The 24,361-nt window shown below is 37.9% G+C and overlaps 1 protein-coding gene across 1 annotated transcript; it reads right to left on the reverse strand.

Annotated features, from left to right (window-relative positions):
• Nucleotides 1-4,052: 4,052 nt before the first annotated feature.
• Nucleotides 4,053-23,108, reverse strand: LOC140741598 (meiosis-specific coiled-coil domain-containing protein MEIOC-like). The gene is made up of 5 exons (XM_073071900.1): nucleotides 22,810-23,108; nucleotides 21,441-21,537; nucleotides 9,574-9,708; nucleotides 5,572-5,752; nucleotides 4,053-4,294 (listed from the first exon to the last, which is right to left on the reverse strand). The coding sequence occupies exons 1-5, from the start codon at nucleotides 23,106-23,108 to the stop codon at nucleotides 4,053-4,055; spliced, it is 954 nt and encodes a 317-aa protein (XP_072928001.1).
• Between the last annotated feature and the right edge of the window lie 1,253 nt (nucleotides 23,109-24,361).

Below are 24,361 nucleotides of genomic sequence, written 5' to 3' on the forward strand. Positions count from 1 at the left end.
CTAACAATACAAAATAGTAGGTAATCTCCTGTGGTATCTAACCTGCAAGTACTTGTTAAGCATATTGCTGACGACAAGTTCAACTGTACGTGGTTAACAAGAGCATCAAGCACATAAAATTTCAATTTGTATGTTGACTGACCCGACTGACTATTCCTTATTCTTCCAGGAAGCATTCAGCTTTGCACATTTTAAACACACACGACATACACACATGCCAACTGTAGCAGCCAAACCAAGCCAAAACCAAATAAAAACAATTGCCGCTGCCGGCGACCCTACAGATTTGTTATACTTGCATGACCTGTCCTCACTCCTGTAATGATTGCTCCAAATTTCGAGGATAAGTATTCGATCCTTTATTAGCAAACATACAATTTTGAAGCAATGAAACTTAATCATACCCAAGCGTAAACCGATAAAGCACGAAGACGTAACTTATTCCCTTCTATTTACGCCACCCAGTTACGTGACTAGTTACAATAAATAAACATAATAAATATAAAAAATGAGCAACACAGAATATAATGAAGATAGAGAATAGGTCCATGGCTCCTACAGCAACCAACATACTTTGTGCTGCAAATGTCAGCATAACCAAACTAGACATTCATAAAACCTGAACAACAGGTATAATGCTTCACGACTTGTTGGCATTGCAGTTTTTCTATTTATGTTCCCTCGTACTGAGTCTGGCTGAATTTTTTCCCCTGATGATATTCCATTTTGTTATTTACAACTTTTGCATTTTCTCATTTTAAAAATAGTTGGATTTTTTCCAAACAGTCTGATTTGATGGACACAGAGGCATAGCTATTTCTATTGAGATATGTTAAATATTCCAGCTGAACATAGTAAAAATTGTAATAGAAAAAATTAGATCAATATTTAATTTATCTAAGTTATATTTTCAGTAACTTACACAGTTCAGTAAAATTTATCAACTTTAACTTAGGAAAATCAAAAAATACACCTTCTTTGATACAAGGTCAATTCTTAAATATTAATTCTGGAAGTTGGGTAAACTCTTCCCAATTTTAAATGACATTATTTCAAGCAGTCACTGCATTTTCTTTTTAAATGCACAACCTATTGACTCCTCAAATGTTAGCAGTTATGTATTACATCGCCAATTATTTCACTGATCACAAACATTTAACATCTAGGTTTTTCATACTGTATTCATGATCAATTTATCACATAAATGACAAAGATACGTTTCATTCATTAATCCATTTAATTCATAAACTCAAAGGTTAAAAGATTTTAGTTCCTGAAGTTAATTGTACAACACAAAACCATGTAAAAGATAGCTGATACGTCACATTTACTTTGACATATAATTGAAGAACGCATTAAAATATCTTCCAGATAACATCAAGATACACTATGAAACAATATGGTTGAAACTGATTTCAAGAGAAATATTTAAAAATTTAAGATATTTTATATATTGGAAGAAATTTATTAAAGTCCCTGTAAATCATGTCAAAATATAGTATTTCGAAGTGACAATTATATCAGGTAAGACAATAGAAATTTGAAAGTATGTCAAATTTGTGTGTGAGTTGCTAACTTCTCAAAAGTAATCTAAGGTTTAATGTCTCAAAATTATTTAAAGTATTTTTCTTAAGATACTTAAGATGATTTTAAGATACTTACAAACACTTTCAATTAATAAATTAGAAATGAATGACAATTTAGCTTGTTTATGTACTTAAATCAAGTACAATTCTGTCAAGTTGGAATCAATTCACTTCAGTTACAAGTATCAAATGTCCTGCAATGGTTACTAAACATTTACTGACATAATATAAAACTAATTTGTGTGGACACAGTTATTAGTTATATCTTCTAGATTTTTTAAATCAGAAATGCAGAACAGCTCACTTTACCTTTTTCAAAAACTTTGAGTAGTACAACAGATGTCTACATGGAAAATAAGCCATCAACTTTTACACAACGTATATATTATAAACAAGTTGCTTCATAACTACATTTTAAAAAACCTGTAACAAATACTAAATGTGAGACATATTGGCAATAATTAAAATGAATATACACTTCAAACTTAGTAAATGTCAACACATTCAAATACAAAAGAAACTTACCAGATCAACACATCTAGATTGTCAAATAACACATTATTTCTGTAGTTCTACTACAGAGGTGCAAACATTCACTGCACATAACTTTAATAATAAAGTAAGATTTACATATTAAATAGTACTTGCTCACAGTTTTGTTAATGATACAGTATTTCTTATAACAAATAATTTTTTGAGTTTAGAAAGGTACAGACCATAACTACAAGCTTCAACTACTTTGCAAGCTTCATTTTACAAGATTTTGCATCACCTCATAAGGTCATATTTTGTGATCCTTTTTCACTTTTCTCTGAAAACATTCTATGTTGCTGAGAGTCATCTGCTTTCTAAGATTAACATTAGTCAAATACAATTGGTTAATGTATCTAATTATATAATATAGTTACTTGAGTACACATTGTTATTCTATTATAGCATATATGAGCACAATTAATTGTGGGATATCAACTGTATCATATATTGCCATTATATGGGTTCTACACAGACATGAGTAAACCTGCCTAACATCAAGACAAATAATTGAAACTATTTGAAATGATTTTTAAACATATAAATAAAACATGCATCAACAAACAGTGATACATGGACAATATTAACCATTCACAGCTCCCCTAATTGATAAAGCTAAAACCACCAGCCATCATTGGCCAAACTAGAAATTCTAGATTCCACCCCAGTCTGTGCTGAATTAACTGATCTCAGCCATACACACACTTGAGGCACCTTTCTATTCCTAGGGCTAGAGAAAGCTTACTGTTCCTGATTGCTGATGTGTACGTGAACATTGGTTAAGAACAATATCAAGCTTTGATGTTGATGACTCACACGATAAACTAATGTACTACAATTCTATATCTATATTTGCATAAGATGCTACTTTGATGAGATAATGTTAGTGCTATTAGCTGTGGAACTATACTGTAATAAAAAGCAAGAAGCTTCAGCACACAAAGAGATTAAGTATGGAAAGAATGTCAAAAAAAAACTTTAAAATATGACTGCCTTGTACTTGCCAGTGTGTACCTAATGTCACAAATTGTTAATTATTCTGTATAAATATTATGCATCTGCATAATATTTAACATTGGCAAAAAAATCTAAATTCAAAGTATGTTATTATAGTGCAAATTCGAGGCTGTAATTTCACATTAGGATATTCCAGAAATCCTACCTGCAATCTTGTATCATCCAAATTTCAAAATGAAATTATTGCCTTTTAGTTACTCCTGGGTTGCTATTATCTTTGCACAAACGTCAAACTACTACTAATAGTAATGGTATTTTCTAATGAATTATTCCTAATATTAATAAATTAACATTTCTAGGCCTGTATAAGATGAAAGTCTGTGACCTTTGACATTTCCTGTAACTTCAGTTATCTAAGCAGAGTGTCCAACTAGATTAGGGTAATATGAATAAAAATAGGACCACTAGACCTAATCTATGATAAACAATTACTTAACAGGATGATTACATTATACACCTTGGTTTCATTAATCTGCACTTACTGTTGTGACATTAATATATTTTTCACTTACTGATTATTAGTGAAAAAGACTGCACCTTGATGAACTCGTTGCTCACCTTCACTAAATAAAGGCCATGTCAAAGCCATGACTTTGTTTACAAGTTTTAAGTGTAATAAATAACCGTCTTGAAAAAACTAAAACATACATTAGATTAAAATTTCCTAAGGAGATTTAGTCACTTTGATTGAAAAGATTTGACAAGAACAATTCGCCAAAATATGATCTTGTTAAATTATGGTTGTGATGTTTCATATTACATGCCTCAATAAATATGTATTTACTAACCAAACATGACCACGTGCTGCAGTGTCTATAACTAGTATTATCTAACAAATTCATAGTTTAGTTATTTTAAAGGTAATAATGAAGAGAATTTATATATTGGCTTTATAGTCTATTATTTTCCAGCACTTCCTTAATCAATACGAGTTTTTGCCACTTCATTCTTTTCCCCACTATAGTAGCTGCTTCTATTTTGACAGTTTTTGTTTCTATTAGTTACTACGTCCTGAAGTTCTTCTTCTACTTCACTTTGGTCATCTGGATTGGCATTTCGTGGTTTTGGTAAAGTCATCTGGAGGGCACACCACAAAGCAGTCCTTGCTTTCCGTGTAGCTACAGTCATTTCTTTGATTGCAATGGCCAAAGAAAGAATGTCTGCAGAAGAAAAATATGAATGGATCTATCTGAACTTTGAAATGACTTAACATTAAGTACAAAGCAAAATAATCATTCATAACATATCAAGCAAGCAAAGTTTTGTGCAAAGATTGGTATCCAAATTCTAGACTACCCTTAGTCAACTTCAAAAGACCATATGATATAGGAGCAGAATTAGGCCATTTGGCCCATTGAGTCTGCTCCACCATTTCACCACTGCTGATCCATTTTCCCTCTCAGCCCCAATCTTCTGCCTTCTCCCTTTATCCCTTCATGCCCTGACTAAACAAGAATCTATTGACCTCTGCCTTAAATGTACCCAATGATCTGCCTTCCACAACCATCTGTGGCAAAGAATTCCACAGATCCAAAACTCTCTGGCTAAAGAAATTCCTCCCCATCTCTGTTCTAAAAGGATGCCTCTCTATTCTGAGGCTTTCCCTTCTGGTCTTAGACTCTCCCGCCATAGGAAACACCCTCTCCACATCCACTCTATTAAGGCCTTTCACCATTCGATAGGTCATAATTAAGGTCACCCCTCATTCTTCTGAATTCCATTGAGTACAGGCCCAGTCATCAAACACTCTTCATATGACAAGCCCTTCAATCCGGGAATCACTTTTGTGAACCTCGTTTGAACCCTCTCCAATGTCAGCACATTCTTCACTCTTTATTATAGGATTAAAACAGATCTGTTATTTTTAAAAATAACCTGAACACAAGAAAAATGTACAGCTAAGGAAAAAGTGCAGAGGAATGAAACCAATTGAAAATCCAGCTCAAGCATAGGGGTTAAATAATGCTGTAAAATTAACGATGCATTTCCTTGCAGAGAAAGGTGTATTACAAGAATATGAACCAATGAAACATTATATTGCATGGTAAGTTCACTGCAGTTAACTGGTTGTGCTGGGCAGACTGAATCACAAGATACTATTTATCTATTCTCAACACATCTTTTGCATGAAGTTCAGAAAAGAAGTCCAACAACATGGATCAAATTGAATTAATATTGAGGAAGGACCTTCTGTGTCATAGTACCATTCAAGGATTCCAGTTAAAGATACAGAAAAGCCATACTGGACTAAACAGGCAATGGTTGATATAAATTTCAGCTGGTTAAATTACTGCAGCACTGATACAGACTCTCCAAAAATCAGTCATATACAGTCATACTGTGGTAATTTAAGTTTATGATATTCAGATCTTTTGGAAGTCAGTTGACCAATATATAAAAAAAATCTTTATTAAACAGAGTAAGTTTATGGTGATACCTTGGTCATCCTGAAATCTTGATGCTCCCTGCCTTTGTTGATTAGCCATGTTTACTATTTCATTCTTCCTACGAGCTTGGGCGAAATGAATTGCTTTTAGATATCTGTCAATAGCTGTAGAAATATTAGCATGAAAAGGAGAACTGCGGAGACGTTCCATTTTGCTGAGCAATGTCACAACCTGTTGTTAAAAAAATATAGTTCATGCATCCACTTAAAATACCAGAAATGTATACTTCAACTGAATTCTAGATTATCAGAAGCTGATACTATTTGATCACTGACTCATTTATGAATTTATGCCATGTTTGTAGTTGCAACAGAGTAAGATTTTTCATTGAGGTAATGAATATTTGCAAAACAAATTTTAATTAAAATTACTAAGTAGTCTGCAATTTTCACCCATTTTATTCATAATTCTATTCTTAAAGATCAAAGTCAATATTGAAGAATAGTTATACATTCATCAAAATAATATGTAATAAGTATTATAATCTCAGTCATTTAAAATCCAAAGGGATAGTGTGACAATATTCTGCCATGCATAACCATGAATAGGATGCATAATGCAAGATTAATGTGTTCATTCTCTGCATAATATCAATTTCAATCTTACTCCAGCAGGGGAATTTGAAAAAGAATATTTTAAAGTGGCTACCAAATCTTGGCTCCCAACTAAAATACATTTATCAACAGACTATTTAGAAAGGCAACAATATTTTTATTAAATTTTATGTTACTTTTACTACACTGTTATGCCACTGACAACTGGTTAACGTATACTGAGCTTTATTCAAACTCTTAATTATAAAGACAACTACAAGCATTCACAGGTTGCAGACTACACTATCTGTTTAAACACAAGATGGTCAGTCTAAATCAGGCTTGTGGCTTCCTTTTGTTCTCTGAATCCTACACTCAGGGATCCTCTTTTCTGAATGTACTGTGATCTCACTTCCTTCTTGTTCCTTCTGTTCTCTTCCAATTAGGTAGTAACACAACAATATTGCAGTCCAAGTCCATTTTATTTTGTCCACCTTAATCCTGTTATAGCTGGACTTTTGGTTGATAAACTACCACTTTCATTTTCTATTTCATCAATTGTGTTACATCCTAGTGTTACGCCTGTGCCCCCTCCTTTTTGAGAATCACAAGATCGCTATTAAGTCAGGTCAGGAGACCCAGGAAATGAGAGAGAGATGTTTGGAATGTCTTGGCCCCTCGGCCATACAAAGCTACGGGAAACGGCCATTGTCTCTTGGAGACGGAATTGTGTACTGAGTACGGTGCTATTTATTTGAAGCCCTCAGGGAATGACCAAAAGTGGGCTGGATGAGGGGAGGCATCCCTCCACCCTGATTGACATCTGAGACCCTGTGAGTCAGGATAAAAGAGGGTCTGGGGGAACAGCCCCTTCAGACGCACCAGAAGAAACGCTAGAAATCCTGTAACAGCGTAGTAGCGAAAGCCGGTGGAAAGCCACGTGCATCCTTTTCCATTTGCCTCGGAATTGGTGGGCCTTGCCACAGAAGAACGGCTTTAGCTAACAACAAAGGAGAAATCAGCCCCAACGACTCTTGAAGGATTGACATCATAAAAGGAATGGGCAAGTTTTAATCCGTCTCTCTCTCCAACCAAAAGCTGCAGCTTGAATGAACTTGAGTGACTTTTATCTTTCCATCGGACCATACATTATCCCCTAGACAACGATAGAGTTATTTCTTATTGATTATTATTATACTCGCACTTTTAGATTTAGTATTGACGACGTATATTATCTGTATGGTTGCATTGATATTATTTTTGTGTATTTTTATCAATAAATACTGTTAAAAATAGTACCATCAGACTTCAACGGACCTCTCTATCTTTGCTGGTAAGTGACCCAGTTACGGGGTACGTAACACTAGTTATTAGTACTGAACCATTCATATACAGAAGAGCATGGATTGCTCCTGACAGTTTTCGCACATGGGTCCTTTGACCAAGTCTCATCGCATAGATAGATATTTGTTGTCTTTACCTAGATCTCTAGTTATTTCTAATTTCCATCTTTTCAATAGCTGTCTCGGGATGCTATGAGAGATATGATTTGACCCATTGTGTATGTCACAAAAAGTTAGCCACGTTGTTTTCAATTTATTAGGTCTCCAGGCAAGTCAAGTCTCCAAGAAAATAAAAAATGTTGCTTCAGGGCAGCACTCTTACTCCATGAAGGTCTGGATTTAGTCTGTAGTTTTATCTGTTTCACAATTTAATTTATCATCAATGGCTTGTCAAATTTCTCTTTCAATTGTTATATTGTAATATTTTCTTATCATTCACAAATAACTTCCTAGATTATTAATCATTCTTGTATGTGGCAACTTCTAAATGTCCATTCTGATTAGAAACTCTTTGCATTCTTCTATTCTGGGATGGGCATTTTTAACCTTTTAACTACGAGTTCACTTACAAGCACGCATTTAGTCACTTACGGAATTCAGAGATTAACATTTGCTAAAGTATAACCATAAAGGCGCTGCACAATTTGAATGATTGAGACTGGAATCACTTGCAAGTATTCTTGATTTTCTGGAGATGATCTGAACCATGCACATTAACCTTTGTTCTCAAGTATGTAGTTCCAAATCGCCAAAAATTAAAAGTAGCTGGCACTTTCACAGATAAAATTGGTAAACTGAGGAACCGATAACCCCCATAAGCAGTTCTTCAGCTTTCTCCAGAGACTATTCTTTTAAAAGGTCAGCATATGAAACAGAAACCATTATAAATTTAAATATCACCATAAAACTGGTTCTCATCTGGTTTCTTGACATGAAAAATATATTGCCTATGTGAAGCAACAAACATAATCCTGTTGAGGCAATGAGGTCTTGGCTCACTGGGGAATAAAAGCACTAATTTATATTTTGTTATTGACTGTAGTAATAGAAGTGATAAAGGAAATTACACTGAAGACTGAAAGAGCCTTTATAATGAAGAATGACCCCATCACAAAAGTAAGCCGTCCTAATAAAAAAATCTTATAAGACTTTTGACTAGGACCAACAAACTCCCAAGTCAAAGAGGACAAAGAGGAATGACAATCCAACAACACAAGACATTGCATTGACATTATAAACAACACACACAAAATGCTGGTGGAACACAGCAGGCCAGGCAGCATCTATAGGAGAAGCACTGTCAACGTTTCAGGCCGAGATGTCCCTTTATACGTCCCTTTATTCTCACTCTTTGCCTCCTGTCAAGCGGCCACTGCTTCATCCATGCTAGAATCTTTCCTGAAATACCATGGGCTCATAGCCTCATAGGTGGATCCTTTTCCAGGCCTTCTGAAAATCCAAGTATGCAACATCATCCAATTCTCCTTTGTCTAGCTTGAAGCCTATTTTTTTTTTAAAGCAGCACATATTCCAATTTTCTTTCAACATTTCTGGAAGGGTATGTTATAATTCTGTCCAATTTCAACTACCAATACTCTGATTTAAAGACACAAGCAATCAAATTAAAAATGAAGATTACTCTTTATTCCATTGCCTACTCATTGCCACCATTCCTCTATTCTGTATTAACTCAATTCTGAATTACTTTTGTTGGCAAATACTCACAATCATCTTGTTTGCACTACAAAGAACAATGTAGTGACAAGGACAATAACAATGGCAAATCATTACAAGCCTGGATAAACACATATAAAATGCTGGAGGAACTCAGCAAGTTGGGCAGCATTTTGGAGGGGAATATACAGTTGATACTGGACCTCAGCCTGAAATGTCAACTGTTTATTCCCATCCATAGATATTGCCTGTCTTGCTGAGTTCCTCCAGTATTTTGTGTGTGTTGCTCCAGATTTCCAGCACCTGCAGACTTGTTTACAAATCTGGGCATATCTTCATTTCAAAAAATAACAAAATAAAACAAAAAAAGCTAAGTATACACCTAAGCATATTAAAAGGAATATGTTTAATTAATCATTCTACCAGATATGATCAAACATACTCTTGCTTGTTCACGTAGTTGATCAACCATCAAACGGTCAACCCCGGAAAGGTTTGAAGGACGCCTGGGAAGAGGTGTGTTATTTGAACTGGTCACTCTCTTTCCTGGGTGGTTCTGGGCAAGTGCTGCTTCAGTCTTAAAAAGAGAGAAGGGGAAGATTATCATAACCAATACAAATTCTTACAAAATTAAACCATGCTTAAACATTTCAGAGAAAAATAGTTTGCACATGGCAATACGGCATAAGAGTTTGCTGATTGTCTACCTAATACCACCAGTCCTACTGTCCACACACAATAAAATGACAAGTCAAAATACAAGAAAACAATGAAATAAAAGAATATTCAAGACTGTTCTTTAAAAGTAAACTTTGCATTATTATGGCTCTATCCAGACCATGTGGCAAATTATAAAATATCAAACTGGTACATTTTGAAGCACCTTCTGAGAAAGGCATGTTAGGGCAAGATAAAACTGAAGATTATAGTCTAGATGTGCTAGATATGAAATTTTCAACGCTGGTAGTTTATACCTGAAATAGGAAATGCGTATTCTTCAGCATCAAAATCCTTTACCCCAATCACCATATTTATAAATTTTAATTTTTAAGATGGCAAAAACATATTGGAAAAAGAGCAAGATATTTAAAACAAAAGAGGAATTGTGCTCAAAGTTAAAATCTAGATTTTAATATAGAGTCGACCAACAGGAAATGAGGTTTTAGGAATGCAGGAAAATATTCATTAGCAATTACCCTTTTTATACAGACAAGTGGTATTCTACAGCTTTGACAGAGTAAAATTCAGCCCACATAGCAAGTAAAGTGCAAATTAATTCAGGATGATATGAATGGCATACATCTTCAGTGAGGCTTATTTAATCCGTAAGACATAAAACCCTAAAATAAAGGAGCAGAATTAGGCCATCTGGCCCATTGAGTCTGCTCCGCCATTCAATCACGGTTGATCCTTTTTTTCTATCTCCTCCTCAACCCCAGTTCCTGGCCTTCTCCCCGTAACCTTTGATGCCATCCATCCAGGATTACCCTATAGAAAATCAGGCATAGTGAAAATTGGACACAAGATCAAAGATCCAATTTTCTGAACTGCATCAAAAGAGAAGTATTAAAACAATTACAAACACGAGTCCTAATGAAGGGTCTTAGCCGAAACGTCAACTGTTTACTCTCTTCCATTGATGCTGCCTGGCCTGCTGAGTTCCTCCAACATTTTGTGTATGTTGCTTGTATTAAAACAATTAGAATAGTTAACTCTGGCCATGAACCATAATCATGTACACCAGCAACTTTTGAATCAGCAGTTTATATAACAAAAAGTAATTAAGCAAAAAGTAATCAAGGTGGGTTGCTGGGCAGCGTGGCTCAGTGGGCCAGAAGGGCCCGTTCTGCACTCTCTAAATAAATAAATAAATTTCCACAGGTGCTGTCTGACCTGAGTGTTTCCATTATTTTCCATTTTTAATACTACAATGCAGTTTCCCACATTGATTGTAGCTATCAGTAGCTGGTGGAACTGCTGCTTCTTTACTACTGTAATGAAGTACAAATGCCCATAACAGGCAACCACAATAAACTCTTACTTAAGAGCTGGTCTGCAGCTAGTAACTTGACAAGAGGAGATCTGATCTTACAATGGCTGTTGTGCAGCACAAGTAATAACATTGCCTGGAGATTAATGCTGGGAGGTATAATACTTACTTCCTGGAAGAGGACAGCATTTTCACTTCCACAGTATCAATGGGACTCTTAAGAGGGGTAAGCAGACAATGAGTGGCATATCTGTTGCAACTACAGATGCTGTTAAAGATTCCAGGCTCACTTCAACACTGATAATTAACAACTCCCACAAGGTACCAGCCTATACTCTAATCACAATCACTCAAGCCAAAAAACTTTCAATACCTATTTGTGCCTCCACTGAGCAAGAAGCCTATTCCAACAGTCATGACAATGTGAAACAGTTGAGGGTAATGCTGGCTAGCAAAGAAGTGTAGACCACTTTCAGAGTTTTTCAAAGAATCTGTTCTTGTCTCTATAAGAGCACCTGCACAAGGATGGAGACGGACTTTCCATCTTTTCTGGTCATCTCTTGTCAGTAGACCAAATGTCACTAAATTGGGGCAGGAGACTATTCCCAAACAGTTTCTAACTAGTGTTAGATATGTGCACTTGCATGGCCATTAAACATTACACTGTGCAGACAGTTTTTAAATAGCATCACTTGTGTGTGTTTGTGTTTAAAAATGTGATTTTTGTCACTGATAGTTTGATGAGAAATAAACAGAAAGACAATTTGGAACTGTTTTGTTCACTGTGGTTTCAAGCATTCAGACTTGGAGATATCAGAAATGGCTGGGAGTGAAAGTGAAATGATTTCACTACTTCAACAAGTTAGGGACTATATAGAACTTGAAGATGTCAACAATCATCTTGAATGTTAAAATTTAAATGAAGATTTGGAAGATGCAATGTCAAACACTATATGAAGGCAGTCCATTATCCACACTAGGTGTCTGTGCTGATTTTGTTTATTTACAATCAAAAGAACACAGCAAGGTACACTCAGCTCTCACCTGTGACTCCAAAGAGCTGTTTGCATGCGACAGCAGACATGTTTCAATAGGCAGGCTAAATCAGGTGAGGGTAGCTGGCGGACCTGATACTCCGGTGAGATAGAGACATGCCTGTCCTAGCATGCAAAACCATCTCCAGTAGACTGGATGGATGAGACTTGCAGTGAGATCCAACAGCCAGGAAGGTGGTTCTGCAATGTTTCATGGAGAGTGAAGGGCACGATGAAGCACAGATGTAGTCATGGTCAACCAACTGCAACCAAGGAACCGCAGTGATGACCTTCGTACCACTGGACTTGGACTTCTGAGATCGAGACAGTGGAACTGCCCCAGTACAATGGTGTTTTCACTTTAAAAGCTCTCCTGCATAGGTTTCCTGCCATTGTCAATTATGACGGACAACCACCAAATCAACTATTAGGAACTAATACAATTTTACAGTGCTATAGTAGTATTGATAGTGCTCTAAATTGTTCTGTATTTCATTTAGATATGTAAATTGTTACTCAGTTTGTATTTTTTATACCCTTAAAACTATTTCCATGAAACTTTGGCTAATTCAGACAGCACCTTAATTGGGCTAAAATGTACTGGTCCCAATGTATCCCAGTTATCCAGAATCCACTGTATACTTCTGAAGACTTCCTCCCAGTTAATTTTTTGAAAATATGTATTGTGTATATATATGTATATGAATTTCAAAAATTTGGCTAGTTTGGTTTATGGGCAAATTAATGTCAAAAGGAAATGAGAAAGTAAATTTCTAAATTACCATAAGATAGGTGCTGAATAAATCCATTTGGCCCATCAAGCCTGCTCCACCATGTCATCATGGTTGATTTATTTTCCCTCTCAGCCCCAATCTCCTGCCTTCTCCCCTTATCCCTTAAGGTCCTGACCAATCAAGAATCTATCAATCTCTGCCTTAAATACACCCAATGACTTGGCTTCCAACCACTTGCAACAAATTCCACAGATTCACCACTGTCTGGCTAAAGAAATTCCTCATCTCCATTCCAAAAGGACACCCCTCTATCCTGAGGCTGTGTCCTCTGGTCTTAGACTCTCCCACCACAGGAAACATCCTCTCCATATCCACTCTATCGAGACCTTTCAATATTTGATAGGTTTTAATGTGGTCACTCATCAATTTTCTGAATTTCAGTGAGTAGAGGCCCAGAGCCATCAAACCATCCTCATGACATGTCTTTCAATCCCAGAATCATTTTCATGAAACTCCTTGCAAGGATCTCTAATGTCAGCACATCCTTTATTAGAAAAGGGGCCCAAAACTGCTCACAATACTCCAAGTGAGGCCTCACCAGTGTTTTATAAAGCCCTCAACATTATATCCCTGTTTTTATATTCTAGTCCTCTTGAATGCTAACATCACATTTGCATTCCTCACCACCAACTCAACCTGCAAATTAACCTTTCAGGAATCCTGCACAAGGACTCCAAAGTCCACTTGCATCTCAGATTTTTGAATTTTCCATTTAGATAATAGTCTATGCTTTTATCTCTTCTACCAAAGTGTATGACTTTACAACTTCTTGACACTTTATTTCATCTGCCACTTCTTTGCCTATTCTCCTAATCTGTCTCAGTTCTTCTGCAGCCTCTCTGTTTCCTCAACACTACCTGTGCCTGCACCTATCTTCGTATCATCAGCAAACTTGGCCATAAAGCCATCATTTCCCTCATCCAATTGACATATAACATAAAAAGCGGTCCCAAACAAGACTCCTGTGGAACACCACTAGTCACCAGCAGCCAACCTGAAATGGCTCCCTTTATTTCCACTCTCTGCCTCCTGCCAACCAGCCAATGTTCTATCCATGCTAGTATCTTTCCTGTAATACCATGGGCTCGTAGCTTGTTAAGCAACCTCACATGTGGCACCTTCTGAAACTCCAAGTACACAGTAGCAACAGATTCTCCTTTGCCTATCTTGCTTGTTATTTCTTCAAAGAGTTGGAACAGATTTGGCAGGGAAGATTTTCCCTTGAGGAAACCATGCTGACTATGGCCTATTTTATCATGTGCCTCCAGGTACCCCAAAAAAAACACACTTAACTATCGACTCCAAAATCTCCCCAACCACTGAGGTCAGACCTATAGCATATAGTTTCCTTTCTTCTGCCTCTCTTCCTTCTTGAAGAGCGAGCAAGGCAAAATCAATGCTAGCATTTATTTCAAATGGTTTAAAATACAAGAGTAGGGATGTGATGCCAAGTCTTTTTAAGGCACTGGTGAGGCCTCACCTTGAGTATTGTGAACAGTAACAGTTTTGGACTTTTCATTCTAGAAAAGATGTGCTAGCATTGGAGAGGGTCCAGAGGTGGTTCATAAGGATGATTTTGTGAATGAAAGAGTTATCATACCAGAAACATTTGATGGCCCTGGGTCTGTACTCACTGGAATTTAGAAGGCTGGGATGGGGTGGGATCTCATTGAAACCTTTCGAATGTTGAGAACCCTATACAAAGTCAATGTGGAAAGGATGTTTCCCATGATGGGGGGGTGTCTAGGACATGAGGGCACACACTCAGGATAGAGGCGCGTCTATTTAAAACAGAGATATGGAGAAATTTCTTTTGCCAAAGGGTGGTGTATTTGTGGAATTTATTACCACAGGCAGCTATGGAGACCAGGTTTTTGGGTGTATTTAAGGAAGAGCTTGAAAGATTCTTGAATGGATATGGCATCAAATGTTATGGGGAGAAGGCCGCAGAGTGGGGCTGAGGAGGGGGAAAAGGATCAGCCGTGACTGAATGGTGAAGCAGACTTGCTGGGCCAAATGGCCAAACTCTGCTCCTGTGTCCTATAGTCTTTTATGCATTGAGTTGCTACCACATGATTGGCTGATTATATATTTGCATTAACAAGGTGTACAGGTGTAGTAATAAAGTTGCCACGATAGTTCGATGGAAGTGAAGAGAAAAGTAGATAGGACAATGAAAAAGGTAGTTGGCCTGTTTGTTTTCATTGGTTGGAGCAATGAATTCAAGAGTTCGGATGACTCAGGGGTGGCAAATATTTGGCATACATGGCCAAAATGGTATGTCCAAAAATTCTGTTGGTAGTGGCATACAGTGTCACTGTTAAATATGTGGGTTATGACCAAAGAAAAAAAAATGTCTGGAGTTGCTCAGCACTTTCGGGCAAGGGTATTTATTTGGTGCATCAAAAATTAGTGAAATTAGCAAAAAGAAGACTGCCAATATTTACAAAAAGATAACTACCAGAAAACGCAATCATAGCTCCACACTATTTTTGCCCAGTGTGAGCTCCTGGCAGCCCCAATCTCTCTCCTACTGAGAGTGATGAGCCCCATCTATTAGGCACCAAGCCATACCATTGTTAATTACCCACAAAGTTAAGACAAGACTGCACATGAATCAGAATATGATGCACCCCACAATGTAGTTATAATCAGACTACAAAATAAATAGAAGTATCTACCTTAAATACAGCATACAAACAATATTATATACAGTCACAAATCCTTATGACTAAACAATTGGAATATTCCACTGTGTATGGCGGGAAGGCACCATAAAGCCATCCCAAGTGTATCAGCTCAGTTCAGGACCTATTACGGGGGGGGGGGGGGGGGTGTCTGTGTGTGTGTGTGTGTGTGTGTGTGTGGTGTACAAGAGAGAGAAAATGCACGTGTATCAAGAGTGTGTTTACCGACTGCTGTGTTACAGCCACCCATAATAAGAAGATACATAATTATCTTTACTGCAAAATTAATCAGCAAATCATTTCTTTACAACCCAAGTGCAGTGAGATGCTTTCACAAGAAACATCTCATGCCAGCTTGACACCAGCTAAAAGGCTGCAAGACAGTTGGATAAGTTTTCAAACCCTCGCAGATCTGGTGTACACATTAGTATTTGGTAGTAAACAAAGAGAGAGCCAGTTTGTTTGATATGGACATCGAGGAAATTTCAGGTTGTGGCAAGCGCTTTCATGCAGACCAAGGGTGTGATGGCGTAACACTTATACCCAGCTTAGGAAGAGACGAGCTCTGACGGTCAAGTGCACATTTAGATTGGTCTAACTGTAATAGGCCCTTTTATTTTTTTCTTCTTTCTTTTAATAACTGATAAAGCTGAAATTAGTAAATATACTTTTTCATTTTATGAAGTGTATGATCTGTTATTTCTTGCTAACTGATAATTGTGTATGGGCAGTATTTACCCAGCATTACCTCAAACTGAGGTTTCTTTAATCTGAACCAGCTGTGTGGTGAAAAAGGCACAAAAACACATTTCACTCAGATGGTTGAAGAAGTTTGGTATGGTTCCCCAAATCCTAAGAACTTTCTACAGGGGCACAATTGAGAGCATCCTGATTGGCTGCATCACTGCCTGGTAATGGGAACTGTTCTTCCCTTAATCACAGGACTCTGCAGAGAGTGGTGCAGACAGCCCAGTGCATCTGCATATGTGAACTTCCCACTATTCAGGACATTTACAAAGACAGGTGTGTAAAAAGGGCCCGAAGGATCATTGGGAACCCAAGTCACCCCAACCACAAACTGTTCCAGCTGCTACCATTCAGGAAATGGTACTGCAGCATAAAAGCCAGGATCAATAGGCTCCGGGACAGCTTCTTCCACCATGTCATCAGAGTGATTATTCATGCTGATACAGCTGTATTTCTTTGCTACATTGACTGTCCTGTTGTACATACTATTTATTACAAATGGCTATAATTTGCACATTGAGATGGAGAAGTAACGTAAAGATTTTTACTTTTCATGTATGTGAAGGATGTAAGAAATAAAGTCAAGTCAAACCATGGGTAGTCCATTTTTTAGAGGGGGGGAAGGCAGCTGAGGGCGAAGACTTTAAAGACAAGTTCTCAAGTTACTTTGCTTTACAACCAGTATTTGATGCATTTACCATTGACTCCAATCAGTGCCCTTGAGATTTGGGCGCTTAGTACTGATGAGTACCCGTACAATGATAACTTGTTGAAACTGGAGTTTTCGGAAGGAGATGTTGAAGTAACAGCCTATTGACACACCAGAACCAGTTGAAAAAGCTGGAGTTTCCATTCTTGTGTGAACAAATACTTCCATTGTGAGAGGGTCTTGGGAGCAGGCAAGGAGAAAAATGGAGAGTACTTTTTGAAAACCTTGTCCATTCACCCTGTGTTAGAGCTCCTTTTGAGAAGGTGCAAGTTCCTCCTAAGCAGGATGATGAGCAGAAATGAGGAACTGCGTGGTACACCCAGTTTAAACCTGTTATGTTTATGCCTTGGATATACCTGTTGTTGAAAGGGATGGCCACAGGGGTACACTGCACTGGCTCCTTAACCCCCTTCCCCTTCCTGTCACTCAGCTTCCTGTGTCCAGCACTTTGGGTGCAACTACCTCTCTATGTATCCTATCGATTACCACTTCAGTCTCCCTAATGATCCGGAGTTCATCCAGTTCCAGCTCCAACTCTTTAACGTGGATTGTTAGAAGCTGCAGCTGGATGCATTTCTCGTAGTTGTAACCGTCAGGGATATTTGAGGTCTCCCTGCCTTCCTACAACCCACAAGAGGGGTATTCAACTATCCTGCTTGAAATCTCTACTGTCCTAGCTGAGCAATTATGAAGAAGGGAAGGGGAAAAAAAACTTTACCTAGAGGCTCTCTCTTCTTGACTTTCTCCGACTAGAGCCTCTCCTCGCTGAAGCCTCAAGATCACCACTCTGATGATGGCCGCTGCGCTTGCCCCATCTTCCTTTAATTTGCTCATGCTAATCAATCCCAAATGCCGATTGATTGCTGGTCAAAGCTCTATTACACTGCCGCAACCCATTGCTGCCTTTTTTTTTAACTTGGGCAGTGGACCTGAGTGAAATCCCCTCCTCTCAAACTTCTGAATCTATATTGGTTACTGGTCAAAGCTCCATTACATCCTGATGCCTTCCCCATTATTTTGGGGGGGTTTTAACCAGGCCATCTTGAAAAAGTCTATAAATAATTATTGCCAACAAATCACTTGTAATGCCAGAGGAAATAATACACTGGACCACTATTACACCACCATCAAGAGCACTTACCGTGCCATCCCATGCTCACACTTCGGAAAATCTGATCACCTGGCTGTATTTCCACTCCCTGGGTGTAGACAGAGTTTGAAGACCGGTAGTGAGGACCAAGAAGGTATGGACCAGGGAGGCACAGGAACACCTACAAGACTGCTTTAAATTGGTGGACTGGACTGTATTCAGGAATTCACCTTCAGGTTTGAATGAGTACATCACAGCTGTCAATAACTTCATTAAAATCTGTGTGGATGAGTGTGTGGTTATGAGAACTTACTGTACATACCCAAATCAAAAGCCATGGATGAACCACGAGGTTCGTAGTCTGCTGAGGGCTAGACCTGTAGCATTCAAGTCTGGTGATCCAGGTCTGTACAAGAAAACCAGGTACAACTTGTGGAGGCCTATTTCAAGAGCTAAAGAACAACTCAGAACGAGGTTGGAGGCGATATTGGATGCACTTCAACTCTGGAAGAGTTTTAAGGCAATTAATTCCTACAAAGCGAAATTCAACATCATGAATGGCAGTGATGCTTTACTTCCAGACAAGCTCAATGCCTGTTATGTTTGCTTTGAAATGGAGGAAAAAACTACAGCTATGAGGATACTTGCAGCACTTGATGACCCTGTGAACTCTGTCTTGGTGTGTGACATCAAGTTGTCTTTCAAGAGGGTAAACCCTCGCAAGGTGACAAGCCCTGATGGAGTACCTGGTAAGGCTCTGAAAACTTGTGCTAACCAGCTGGCAGGGGTGTTCTAAGACATTTTTAATCTCTTATTGCTTTAGTCAGAAGTTCCCAACTACTTCAAAAGGGCAACAATTATACCAGTGCCCAAGAGGAGCAGGGTGAGCTGTCTTAATGACTATTGTCCAGTAGCACTCATATCTACAGTGATGAAGTGCTTTGAAAGGTTGGTTAGAGCTAGAATCAATTCCTGACTCAGCAAGCTCCTGGATCCACTGCAATTTGCCTATCACCACAATAGGTCTACAGCGGATGCGATCTCATTGGTTCTCCACGTGGTCTTGCATCACCTGACAATACAAAAACCTATGTTAGGATGCCGTTTATTGACTACAGCTCAGCGTTTAACACCATCATTCCTACAGTTCTGATTGAAAATCTCCAGAACCTGGCCCTCTGTATCTTCCTTTGCAACTGGATCCTCGACTTCCTAACCGTAAGACTACAATCCCTGTGGATTGGAAATAACATCTCCACCTCATTGACAATTAACACTGGCACACCTCAGGGATGAGTACGTAGCTTATTGCTCTACCCTCTCTACACCCATGTCTGTTTGGCTAGGGACAGCTCAGATGCCATGTATAAATTTGTTGACAATACAAGCATTGTTGGCTGAATCTCAGATGGTGAAAAGAGTGTCTACAGGAGCAAGATATCCCAGCTAGTTGAGTGGTATTGCAGCAACAACATTGGACTCAACATTGGAAAAAACAAAGAACTGATTGTGGACTTCAGAAAGGGTAAGATGAGGGAACACACAAGAGTCCTCAGAGGGATCAGAAGTGGAAGAAGTGAGCAGTTTCAAGTTGATGAGTGTCAACATCTCTGATGACCTAACCTGGACCCAACATATCGACGCAGTTATAAAGGCAGCAAGACAGTGTCTATATTTTATTGTAAGTTTGAGGAGATTTCGTATGTCACCAAAGACACTTACAAATTTCTACAGATGTACCATGGAGAGCAATCAAACTGGCTGCATCACTGTCTGGTAAGGGGGGCTACTGCACAGGATCGAAGAAAGCAGCAGAGGGTTGTAAAATTAGTCAGCTCTATCATGGGCTCTAGCCTCCGCGTATCCAGGACATCTTCAAAGAGTGCTGCCTCAAAAAGGCGGCATCCATCATTAAGGACCCCCATCACCCAGATCATGCCTTGCTCTCATTGCTACCATCAGAAAGGAGGTACAGGAGCCTGAAGGCGCACACTCAGTGATTCAAGTACTGCTTCTTCCCCTTTGCCGTCTGATTTCTGAATGGCCATTAAACTCATGAACACTACCTCACTACTTCTTTATTTCTGTTTTTTGTGATATACATCATATATACAACACACACACACTTAGTGTAATTCAATTTTTTTCCCTCTATAAGGTATCATATTGTACTGTTGCTACAAACTTAACAAATCTCATGACATATGCCAGTGATATTAAACCCCATTCTGATTCAATGAGTACATAGCTGAATTTGGGAATGAAGGAACAGACCTAACCAATGTAAGTAAAGCTGAGCTCTTGAGGCACCTTGTCAAAGGCCTTCTGAAAATCCAAGTACACTACATCAACCAATTCTCTTTTGCCTATCCTGCTTGTTATTTCTTCAAAGAATTCCAACATGTGCCTTCAAGTACCCCAAAATCCCATTCTTGATAATCAACTCAAACATCTTCCCAACTATTAAGGCCAGACTAACTGGCCTATCATTTCCTTTGTTCTTCCTCCCTTCTAAATGAGTGACATTTGCAATTTTCCAACCTTCTGGAACCATTCCAGAACCTAGTGATTCTTGAAAGATCATTCATAATAACTGCCCGATCCTCAGCCCTATCGCTCAAATTTCCCATCCCCTTACCAAATTAGTTTAAACTGTCCCCAGATAAAGGTTGGATGATGTTTTCTCATCCATAAATTTTAATTGGGTTCATACGTCAAAATCTTAGATTTCACAATGGCTCTGAGATCCCCAATAGGAGTCCAAAGCTGAAGATATCTACCAATAGTCAGCAAATACCTTGGTTGAGAAATATAGACAAAAATATCAATTAATCACTGCTGCCACTGGTAACCATTTCAAGGCTTTCCACATTTCCAAAATTGTTTTTCCTTCCTCTTCTGTTACTATCAAGGTCAATGAAAAGGACTTGATTTTCATGTTTATACAAAATCTGCATCCTTAAGATTTTCATCATTATTTTCAGACAAGATTTTCAGACTTAAATCATCAAGTTTCTTGGGCTCCTGATTAACTCTCAAACTCTATTTTAAATAAACATAAGCTGAGATAGTCCTAATTTCTAATCACCTGGAACAAACAAAATGGGGAAAATTTCAATGCTGGAAATAAAATTCTGTTTCACTAAAGAAATAGACAGTATAGTATTTTATTAATAAAACAAGAATATTTAAGCTTAAGATGCTCCTAGGGTTCTTGAAATAAAAGTTAATATTTAACAATTCAACAGACTTATTTACCTTTCTTCGTTCTTTTTCCAAAGCCCTCCATTGATCATAGCACTCTTCTAATCGAATATGAAGTTCACTGGCTGAACTGCTACGATTTTTCATAGGTCTTGGAAATTCACAAGCTGGTACAAATCCATAAGGAGGAACATTTCCATAAAACATATTAGTGTGATAAGGATAGGGATAACTAAACTCTCCATAAGGAATTAACTCAGTGCGATCCATGAATGAGACTACAGGGTGACCAAGCTGAAGATTACTTCCTGAAGCAACACCAAGTAGACCAAATTGGGAAATATGGTTCTGCCTATAGTCACACATCATAAAGGGACTTGAAAAACCAGCTGAAGAATGAGTTATATAACTTGCTACATTGTTGGTGTCTTGAGCTCCTTGTTGAGAGTTGTGATTACTATAATAAGACTGAGCACTTATAAAATCACTGTACATATTTTGTGAAAATTCATCGTTTTTTTTCATGTCCTCATTCAAATCATGGCAACTTTGCTGTTTAGTTTGATAGCTGGGATATTTATTTGCAACATATTGCTGAGATGAATTTTCATTTGCTTGCTTTCCATTTTGACAAATTTTCTCAATGGGTGATTCAAAATACATTTCTTCACTAGCTTTGTTCTGTCCTTCAATATGTGCACCTGGCTCAGCCCTTTCTATATTATAGGTGAATTGAGTACTGGGCACCTTGGTGTAGTTATCCTGATAATAAATTCCTGTAGACCTCTGGAAATAAGCATTATTTTGAGGAAAAGGCATGGGAAACTGATGAGAAGCTAGGTAGTAGGGGTGAGTAGATGTTTTAGAGACAGATGTCTGATTCTCAAGGTCTACTGAACTATCTGGGTTCCCAAATGAAGCAGAAGTATTAGTTTCCGAACTAGAAGTAGCCAAGTTTGTCCAGGATTGCCCTTCTTGGTAAGACTCTCCAGAATATACACACACTGGTAATGCATTTAACGGCTGAACATATTCAGACTGCTGTGAAAAATAATCATAGTTAGAATATTGTTGCTCTTCAAAGGTCTTCTCAAAGTTGCTTCTAATTGGACAAAATATGAGAGGATTTTTTCCAGATTCTGAAATGCACTTTTGTCCCAAATCACTACCTAATCCCACTTCCTTTGAAAGTTGTTCATCGTTCAAATTTGATGCAGATTTTGTACAATATTTTAAGGTATGTTGATCAAAGTTTAATTCATCAAACCCTTCTTGTGATTGATTTCCTTTGGCGACTCCAGCACACGTATACATTTCTATTACTGATACTTCTGGTGTACAATTAGAAGCAGATTTTCCATCTGTCATATTAAAGTTCACAAATTTGTTTTGGAACCTATTGTCATGTAATTGTTCCATGTACCCATTGCTGCTATTGATGTAATTGTTTCTTGAATTCTGAAGGAAAGGAAGCAGCTCTGTAGATGTTGGATTGGAAGCATGATCAATTTCTTTAAAGTCTCCCCCATCTCTGCCGTACATGTGGTTCTCTGTTCCTGGTTCTCTAACTGATAATCCTACTTGAAGTTTAGCACAATTCTTCACATCAGGGAACTCTTGAAAGTTCAGCTTGGTGGTATCAGTGACTGAAGTGTCTTCCTTTGAAGGCAACAGCCATGGCTCTGTGAGAGAAAAGCCATCAAATCGTAAAACATCTTCCATGTTTATATTTTGCTGAGAGACTAAATGATTATCCTGCTGGTACTGCTGTTTGTCAGAAGTTTCTATGAATTCGTTTACATTAAAAACAGGTTGTGAATATGATGCATCTACAGGCTTGTCAGGCTCAGACGAGTGATCAAGATGTTCTGTAAATCTGCTAGTTGTTGAAGACCATACTGATCTTAACAAGTTAGAAGATGCATTTCTAAAACAAAAGATGGATTTTAGGGAACATTAGATGTGAATATAACAATTCTCAACAGACATTATGCATTTTTCAGGCTGATTTTCCAATCTCCCAAGAATGCTGACTACTTGCCCATGGCCCCAAATATAACCAAATATAACCTTACAATCACAGAATAGCTTGGATAGCTGGTGAAGCCTTGTCTTACTAGCTATGAATATTTGTGAATGTCAATGATACTAGAGAGTCTGCTAAAATGAATGTTTGTTTTAAACTTACAATTACTTACACCAACTTAATTAAATCTAAAAATTGATATAACTCTCTTCTGGCAGCTGGTTTTCCCCATACATGTGAGTCAGATATAGACTTGATGGGCAAACTTCCCATGCTGAGAAGCATGATTTATGGTTCAATTCTATAAGGAGCACCAGTACAGTGCAGGAGCAGCCAGGAGTACAGTGGGAAGAGCAGAAAATGACATTTTCTGTAGAAAATGACATCACCAGCTCTTGCCAACACTGGAAACTAGGAATTTTGAGAGTCCAAATTTGTACCAGCACAGGTCAATAGATTTCTCACTATATTTTGTTTAGGTTTGGGATAAGATGGTACAGCAAATTGAATCTCTGCAATCCTTGTATTACATAATCACTTTGCTATACAGTGGCAAGACATTTAGCTTAACAATTCTTGTGAATTGGATGCAAGAGTGCAGAAAACAAAAAGTATCAATGCCTAGAATGTGCATCACTCTGAAAAAGATGTGCTAATCCTGCTCAGCATGTTTAATCTGCCAGTACAAGTGCACCTCAGAAAAAGTATGGAATTGCTATACTATTTTAAATAGCAAACTGTATTAATCCCAACACTAATGATTTGAATTCAGCATAGTTGCAGCTCTTTACTCTGCCATTTAATATCAGGAATCCAGCCCTTAATAGTTACTCTCCAAAAAGCCAAAGAAATGATAATTGTGTGCTGCTGTATTTTCTAATCAAATAGCTGTAAGGGAGACATGGGAGGGAAGGGAGCACCCTCACTTGTCCATTTCATAGACAGTAAC

This window comes from Hemitrygon akajei, chromosome 18 (genome assembly GCF_048418815.1).
Source record: "Hemitrygon akajei chromosome 18, sHemAka1.3, whole genome shotgun sequence".
NCBI classification, from domain to species: Eukaryota; Metazoa; Chordata; class Chondrichthyes; order Myliobatiformes; family Dasyatidae; genus Hemitrygon; species Hemitrygon akajei.